At 35.8% G+C, this 8,085-nt stretch overlaps 1 protein-coding gene and 2 non-coding genes across 3 annotated transcripts; 1 reads left to right on the top strand and 2 right to left on the bottom strand.

Moving 5' to 3' along the window:
- The first annotated feature begins 271 nt into the window (after positions 1-271).
- On the top strand, positions 272-7,229 carry LOC129898684 (uncharacterized). The gene is made up of 4 exons (XM_055973315.1): positions 272-1,032; positions 6,500-6,592; positions 6,692-6,759; positions 6,866-7,229. Exons 1-4 carry the CDS (start codon positions 403-405, stop codon positions 7,026-7,028), a joined length of 954 nt encoding a protein of 317 aa, XP_055829290.1. The 5' UTR covers positions 272-402; the 3' UTR covers positions 7,029-7,229.
- TRNAY-GUA (transfer RNA tyrosine (anticodon GUA)) lies at positions 4,692-4,785 on the bottom strand. The gene is made up of 2 exons: positions 4,749-4,785; positions 4,692-4,727 (listed from the first exon to the last, which is right to left on the bottom strand). It is a non-coding gene; the product is annotated as a tRNA-Tyr (tRNA).
- On the bottom strand, positions 5,778-5,871 carry TRNAY-GUA (transfer RNA tyrosine (anticodon GUA)). Its single transcript has 2 exons — positions 5,835-5,871; positions 5,778-5,813 (listed from the first exon to the last, which is right to left on the bottom strand). It is a non-coding gene; the product is annotated as a tRNA-Tyr (tRNA).
- Positions 7,230-8,085: the final 856 nt, after the last annotated feature.

Raw genomic sequence — 8,085 nt, 5'->3', positions numbered from 1 at the left:
TTATTAAATGTCTAAGTGAAAGTTGGTGTCAGTTTTAAAAGGTCATGAGTTTCGCCTTTATTAATTGACATGAATAAATTTTAATCATTAAAATTTAAAACAAAATCTTATATTTGTGTGCATAATATTCATCACCATTTTATAATTATTTACCCAATTTTTTATTTACCAATTGGGACCCTGAAAACATCAATCATTGAAGGCAGGAATAATGAGTAGAGGATATAAATAAAATACTCTTAAAAACAAATCAATAAATTAACTAGTGAACCATAGTCTGACAAGAACAAATATCAAAATCCTACTATACATTCCTTGTACAACACATTTTTCTCCTCTCATTTCTTTGTTTCCAGTAAAATTTCTTTTTATATTTATGGTGCTCACAGTTTCCAATAGTATATGGCCAATCCCAAGTGTTGCAGCTTCACTGCATCAAGAAACTGGTTCTTCAAATACTCTTTCTCAAGCTCAGGCTTAAAATCTTCCACCACAGATTTAGGCAATGGTACTATTATCCACTGCTGGATACCCAAAACCCACAAAGAAAAAAAGCCCTCTTTGCTCCTCATTCATGGAATTGGAGCTAATGCTATGTGGCAATGGAGTGAATTCATCACACCCTTATCATCAAGATTCAATCTTTATGTCCCTGACTTGTTGTTTTTTGGTGAATCTTACACTTCTAGGCTAGAAAGAACTGAATCTTTTCAGGCTGAGTGTGTTATGAGGACTATGGAGGTTTATGGGGTTAAGAAAATGGCTGTTGTGGGGTTGAGTTATGGTGGTTTTGTGGGGTATAGTATGGCTGTTCAGTTCCCTGAGGCAGTGGAGAAACTGGTTCTTGGGTGTTCTGGTGTTTGTCTTGAGGAAAAAGATATGGAAAATGGGATGTTTCAAGTGAAGAGTGTAGAGGAGGCTGTTTCAATTTTGTTGCCACAGACTCCTGAGAAGATGAGACAGTTGATGAAATTGTCTTTTTACAAGCCTATCAAGAATCTTCCTTCTTGTTTCCTCAATGATTTTATTGATGTAAGTTGGATTTCCACTTTTTCTCACTGATTTTGTTAAGAATAATGTTGGAATCGATTTCCATTTACATGACTATCTTATCAGTGTTTGTGCAGGTTGAGTCTTAGGTATAAAGATTGAATCTTGGTTGTTTAGAGCAAAGGAAGTTTATGTTTTCTATCTTGAATTTATTGGTGTTTATTTTTTGCTTGGTGGGGAAAGTAGGATTCTTGAAGGTTTTGATGTTTTTTGAATTTTTAGGACTACTGCTCAGGATAGAAGAGTTGAGGATTATAAATCAGTCTCATGCCTACTATTAACAAAAAGCTTTTGTGTACCTCCTGGGAGGTTGAGAATTAGGGTAGAAGGTTAGTTAGTAGTTGTGCCCTTTTCCCAGAGTTTAGTAATGTTCGTTTCTTTCCCTTATTTTTACATTTCTATCACTACTTGTTGTTTTGGCTTGATATCTGGTTATCTTGTTGTTGTTTCTGTTTGTTACTATTTGAACCAGCGACCTAAGGATATCTGAAAGGTTTACACCTACTATAGTCCTCCGCTCTACCAACTGAGCTAATGTCAGTTGCATACAAATCCTGCCTAGTTGATCATATTATGAGGTGATCTATCTTATTAAATTCCAATAATGTATATTCTCCAACCACCATTTCACAAAATTGATGTTGAGGGATATTAACTTTTGGATTATTTATGTATGTTTGGTGAGTTTCTATATTTTGGCATGAAGAATGTTATTAGTTGTTTCAACTGGTTCTGTTAATCATACTTGTTGCCCTCATGGTGTTCTTTTGCACCGTTACTTTTTCTGTATGACTCTGCATTTCATTCACTTAAAGCTTGCAGTTCAAGATTTGATGTCTATCTATCTCTTTGCTACAAACTCTTTCTTCCTTTAAAAAAAATACTCAGACAATGCAGTCTCAAGAGTTTGATCAATGTGTATAAGAAGATTTTGCGACTGTTGGATCATGGTTGTCTTCCTTATATTGCTATATGAAAATCTGAATATCTGTATTCGAAGATATTTATGACAATTGGATAGCTGTTTTCTTCCTTATATTGATGTACGAAAATCAGGAATTGTTTGTTTCTTGTTTGATCTTGCCTGTATATTGGAATCTTGATGATATTGTAAGGTGGTTTTACTTAGTGAGTTCCAAGAATGAATTTTGTCTTCCGTCTACAACTTCAAATATATCAAGTTGAGGAAGAAACTTCTTAAAGTTGTTTCTAAGATGTTTGTTGACTTATCTACCTTTTGGCCTGAAGTGTATATTGTTTCTTCGACCAACTCTGGCTCCAAAGAAGTACAAGTTGTCATGATCTATGTGCATTGCATCCTTCTCGTTATTTGCTTTCATGTAAATGTTACTTCTGCACCACTACCTGTGCCCACCCTTCTCTTTTTCAAAATTTTTATGTAGTAAATACTCTTGAAATCTATGTTGCTCGGACTCTTCAAAAATGTCACTGGATGCGTGTCGGATCCTCCAAAATGTGTATTTTTGGAGTATCCAACACGGGTGCAGCAAAGTTTTCGGAGAGTCTAAGCAACATAACTTGAAATTTGATATATGATTGGTATATGAAACATTAGAGACAATTGGTTGCTTGTTGGTTCTTACATTGGTATATATAAGCTAGTTGTTGTGTCTCTGGGTTTCTTACTGAAATTTTAAGACTCTGCCTGGATTAAGAAATTGGAGATTGCAGGAATCTCACACTACTGAGACGAATATTTTTATAAGCTGATGTTTCCAAGGAAAATGGTAATAAATTATTTTCATGTATCACTTGTCAGATGGGAGAATATTATATGAAAATCCTCTTCTCTAGAATAGAAATTATAAGAAAAGAAGTAGAAAGCATATGGCAAAAAAAAAATAAAAAAATCAAAATCCGATCTGCTGGATTCGAACCAGCGACCTAAGGATATCTGATAGGTTTTACACCCCACTACAGTCCTCCACTCTACCAACTGACTAAGGTCGGTTGTTATTTTTTTCCAGTGTTGTTGTTTTTATAACATGTGGTAAGGTCTGCATTCACCAGTTGTTGTAGTTCTGCTCCAAAGAAGCCCGTATTGTCTAATTCCTTTTTTTTATATGACCGTGGTGTCCGGGTCAGCTTTTGCGCGACTCGACTAATTCCACGAGATACCTGTCACCTCCTACCGACAACAGGTACCAGATAACCCTATTCACCAAGGCTAGAACAGATGGAAAGAATCACCTAGTTTTTTTTTGTCTAGGAAATGAATCTGAGACCTCATGGCTCTCAACCACTTCATTGACCACTAGGTTACACTCTTGGATGCGCATCCTTTTAATTATTTGCTCTCATGTTATTCCTTTTGCACCAATAATTGTTCTCTAGGCATTCCTTCGGCATTTTTTTAACAAGTAGGCATTTTTTCTGCATTTTCACGCCTAATATCAGTTTAAAGTTCTTGCTGTTTGTTTGTCTATATCAACTCTTTCCTTCCCCTCCACCACCCTGGTGCTCCGTTTTTCTTTCTCAAATATTGTATGTATTATATACTCTTGTTTTTCTCTAACATTTGTGTAGAGAAACTAGTTGTTATGGGTCTATGTTTCTCTCTGGAATTCCATGCCTCTGCCTGGATTTAAGAATTGGAACTTGCAGGGAATCTCATACTACTGACACATGAACATATTTTTATAAGTTGCTATTGCGTACGATAATGGTAATAAATATTTTTCATGCACCTCTTGTCAGAATGGAAGCATATTATCTGATAGGTTTTACACGCACTACAGTCCTCCGTTCTACCAACTGAGCTAAGGTCGGTTTCTATTTATTCTTCCCAATATTATAGTTTTGAAAACATAAAATATCTATCTTGACTGTTCCTTGGAATCTTGTAAACATTGTAAGGTGATCTTAGAGAGTTCCAAAATGAATTTTGTCTTCCATCTCCAATTTCAAATATATGTAGTTGAGAAAGAAACTTCTAATATTGTTTGTAAGATGATTGGTTCTGAGGGTTTTTTGGAAACCGACTCTCTATCTCCATGAGGTAGGGGTAACGTCTGCATACACTCTATCCTCTCCAGACCGCATTTGTGGAAATACACTGGGTATGTTGTTGTTGTTGGTTCCTTGTCTACCTTTTGGCCTGAAATTTACATTATTTCTTCCACCAATTCTGCTCCAAAGAAGCGCAAATTACCATGAACTATGCATTACATCCTTCTAATTATTTGTTCTTGTGTTGTTCCTTTTGCACCACTACTTTTTTCTGTAGGTATTCCTTCTGCATTTTCATGCATAGTATCGGTTTCAAGTTGTTGTCTGTTTGTCTATATAAACTCTTTCCTTCCGCTCCACTACCTTGGTTCCCCTTTCTTTATCAAATGTAATATGTCTGTATATATTCTTGAAATTTGATAAATTGATTGATATTTCAAGACAAGTGTGAGAGTTGGGTGCTTGTTTTCTGCCTGGATTATAAAATTGGAGATTGCAGGGAATCTCACACTACCGACACAACTATAAAATTATATAGGTTGCTATTGCTGAAGAAATGATAATAAATACTGTTGTCAGAGTGGGACTATATTATATGGCAAGCCCCTCTTCTCCAGAATAGAATACTTATTTTTTTTTAAAATAGAAAAAGAACATGGCAAAAGAATCAATCCGACCTGCCGGATTCGAACCAGCGACCTAAGGATATCTGAAAGGTTTACACAGCACTACAGTCCTCCGCTCTACCAACTGAGCTAAGGTCGGTTGTTGTTGGTTCTTTCCAGTGCTGTGGTTTTGAAAACATTAAAGAATGTCTATCTTGTTGTGTTCCAAGAATGAATTCCCTCTCTAAACAATGCTGAATATTGTCCATCAGTGTTATCAAGAATGCCTATTGCATGAGCATGAACATTTTTTAACTTACCAAAAAAGGTAAAAGAATGGGGTGCTCATGCTAATGCTTACGGCTTACCTTGACTTGGAGTCTTGATAACATTATAAGGTGATTTTACTTTGGGAGTTCCAAGAATGAATTTCGTCTTCCATCAACAATTTTTAAATTATGAAGTTGTGGAAGAAACTTTGAAGTTGTTTATAAGAAGTTTGGTGACTTATCTACGTTTTGGACTGGAGTGTACATTGTTTCTTCAACTAGTTCTGCTTCATAGAAGCCCAAATCATCATGATCTATGTGCATTGCATCCTTCTAGTTATTTGCTCTTGTGTTTTTCATTTTGCACCACTACTTGTTCTCTAGGCGTTCCTTCTGCATTTTTTTTGAACAAGCATTCATTCTTTCTGAATTTTCACGCCTAAGTACCGGAGTAAAGTTCTTTCTGTCTGTCTGTTTATATAAACTCTTTCCTTCCCCTCCACTGCCCTGGTGCCCCTTATCTCTTTCTCAAATATTATGTGGTAGAATATACTCTTGAAAGTTGATTAACGGTTGGTATTTCAAGACATTTGTGACAGTTCACTGCTTGTTTTCTTATATTGGTATTAGAGAAGCGAGTTATTGTGAGTCTTGGTTTTTTACTGATATTTTTAAGCCTCTGTCTTGATTAAGAAATTGGAGATTGCAGAGAATCTCACACTACTGACACAAAAATATATTTTATAAGCTGCTATTACCAAAGAAAATGGTAGTAAAAAAATTTTCATGCACCTCTTGTCAGAGTGGGAGTTATATGATATGCAAAAGAAAACCTCTTCTTTAGATTAAAATAATTATAAGAAAAAGATGGCAAAAGAATCAATCCGACCTGCCGGATTCGAACCAGCGACCTAAGGATATCTGAAAGGTTTACACCGCACTACAGTCCTCCGCTCTACCAACTGAGCTAAGGTCGGTTGTTGTTGATTCTTTCCAATGTTACAACAACAACAACATACCCAATGTAGTCTCACAAGTGGGATCTGGGATGATAGTCTACTCAGACTTTACCCCTACCTTGGGAGGTAGAGAGGTTGTCTCCGATAGATATTCTTTCCATAGCTATGGTTTTGATAACATTAAAAAATTGTCTATCTTATTTTGTTCCAAGAATGAGTTTCCACTCAAAGCTACTGCTAATTGTTTTTCATCAGTGATATGGAGTTACGCAATCACCTTTTTAAGGATTTTAGTTTTGACTCCTATATGGTTTTGGAGATTAAGTTTTCTCATGCATGTTAATTGTGAGAAAATAGAAAAACCGTTTTCTCAGAGTATCGACTTGTGGAGATAACAAATGGAGGCATGTACTATGGACTTCTATATATTTACTATAGCATACACTTTTTTCACTAGTTTGATTAAGTGATACCTGTAGCTTTTGCAATGCTGTCGACATTTAGCAAATTGATCAACTAAATTTCGATCCAGCTTCTAAGTTACATCTATGTTTGGCTTCTCAGTAGTACGAGAAGTTTGAATATATTGTCATGATTGTTCAACCTGAAGTTGGTATTTACGTGTTTTTTCCCCTTATTGTGGCAGGTGATGTGCACAGTTAATCATCAAGAAAGAAAGGAGTTGATCGAAGCATTACACAATAACAGAAAGCTCTCTGATCTTCCTAAGATTACTCAGGTTCGTCTAGTCTAAACTATGGTCTCATCACTGCTACTTAACGTTCAACTATTATCGATTGTTATTAGTTATCTTACTGATGTCACCTCCTTTATGCAGCCTACATTGATAATATGGGGAGAATATGATCAGATATTCCCACTAGAATTGGCTCACAGATTAAAAAGGTCAATCTTACAAAAACTAGACTAGTTCATTTCCTTATTTGTTTCAAAGCTCTCTCGTTTCAACGACTAGCTTAGCGTTTTGTCTGAACTTGCTTTGATGGTGCAGGCATTTAAGTGAGAACGCGGAACTTGTTATAATAAAGGATGCAGGACATGCAATTAACATGGAGAAATCGAAGGAGCTTTTCAAACAGTTGAAATCATTCCTTCTTGATTCGCGCCCTCATACTAAGCATGACAGTACTGGCAATAGCCACAAGATAGATTAAAACAAGTGAAGACGATACTACATTGGAGGATTTTTTCCTTGTAATTTGGCTGAATCTCTTGGTTATCTAACTTCATTGCATTTATTTGTCACTTGATTCTTTCAATCTCTCGGTGTCTATTCATGAACACCTACACAGAGTATTTGTTCTTTGAAGGTAGTTCCCTGAACGGAACAATACGATCCTGGATATTCTCCCTTTCCATCACTAACTTATTTAGGCTCAAGTTTTAAGTTGCAAGGTCCTCTTCCCGAGTCAATTCAAAACCTTATATGAACCTAACACCACTTGATCTTAAGTTACATCTACGAAACCCCAATCTCACTGCAATTGGTTAAAACTCGGTCTAAATAACTTAGTGATGGAAGGGTGAATATCCAAGATGGTATTGTTCCATTCAGGGAGTTCCCTTTAATGAACAAATACACTGTGTGGGTGAGATTCGAAAGAGATTCAAGAATATGCCCTGAGAGATTGGAAGAATCAAGTGAGAAATAATGCAATGAAGTTAGATAGCCAAGAGATCCAGGCAAATTACCAGCAAAAAATCATTGTAAAAAAAGGGCAGCTCGGTGCACTTAAGCTCCCGCTATGCGCAGGGTCTGGGGAAGGGTCCGACCACAAGGGTCTGTTGTACGCAGCCTTATCTTGCATTTCTGCCAGAGGCTGTTTCCAAGGCTTGAACCCGTGACCTCCTGGTCACATGGCAGCAACTTTACCAGTAAAGAAGATACTTATTTCATTCTAGATGTATTTAGTAGGCGTTTGACCATAGAAATCAAATATTTTTCACTTTATTTGAAATTGGAGTTGTGTTCGGTTATAGTTTTTGTAAAAAACATTTGGTTACTTGAATGTATTTTTTCTAATAAAATATGATTTATACCTTTCAATTTTTAAAAACTACCTAACTTAATTAATTTATCTGAAACATTCCAGAATAATATCTCATAATGGATAATCATTAATTGGATCCCATATTTTTTTAAGTACAAAAAATTATGTTACTAATTCAAATGTCATGATTAACTGACAAGCTTATTCCAGGTTATAATAC

Source organism: Solanum dulcamara, chromosome 1 (genome assembly GCF_947179165.1).
Source record: "Solanum dulcamara chromosome 1, daSolDulc1.2, whole genome shotgun sequence".
NCBI classification, from domain to species: Eukaryota; Viridiplantae; Streptophyta; class Magnoliopsida; order Solanales; family Solanaceae; genus Solanum; species Solanum dulcamara.
The sequence above is the reverse complement of the archived record's forward strand: the minus strand, read 5'-3'. Positions and strand labels throughout refer to the sequence as shown.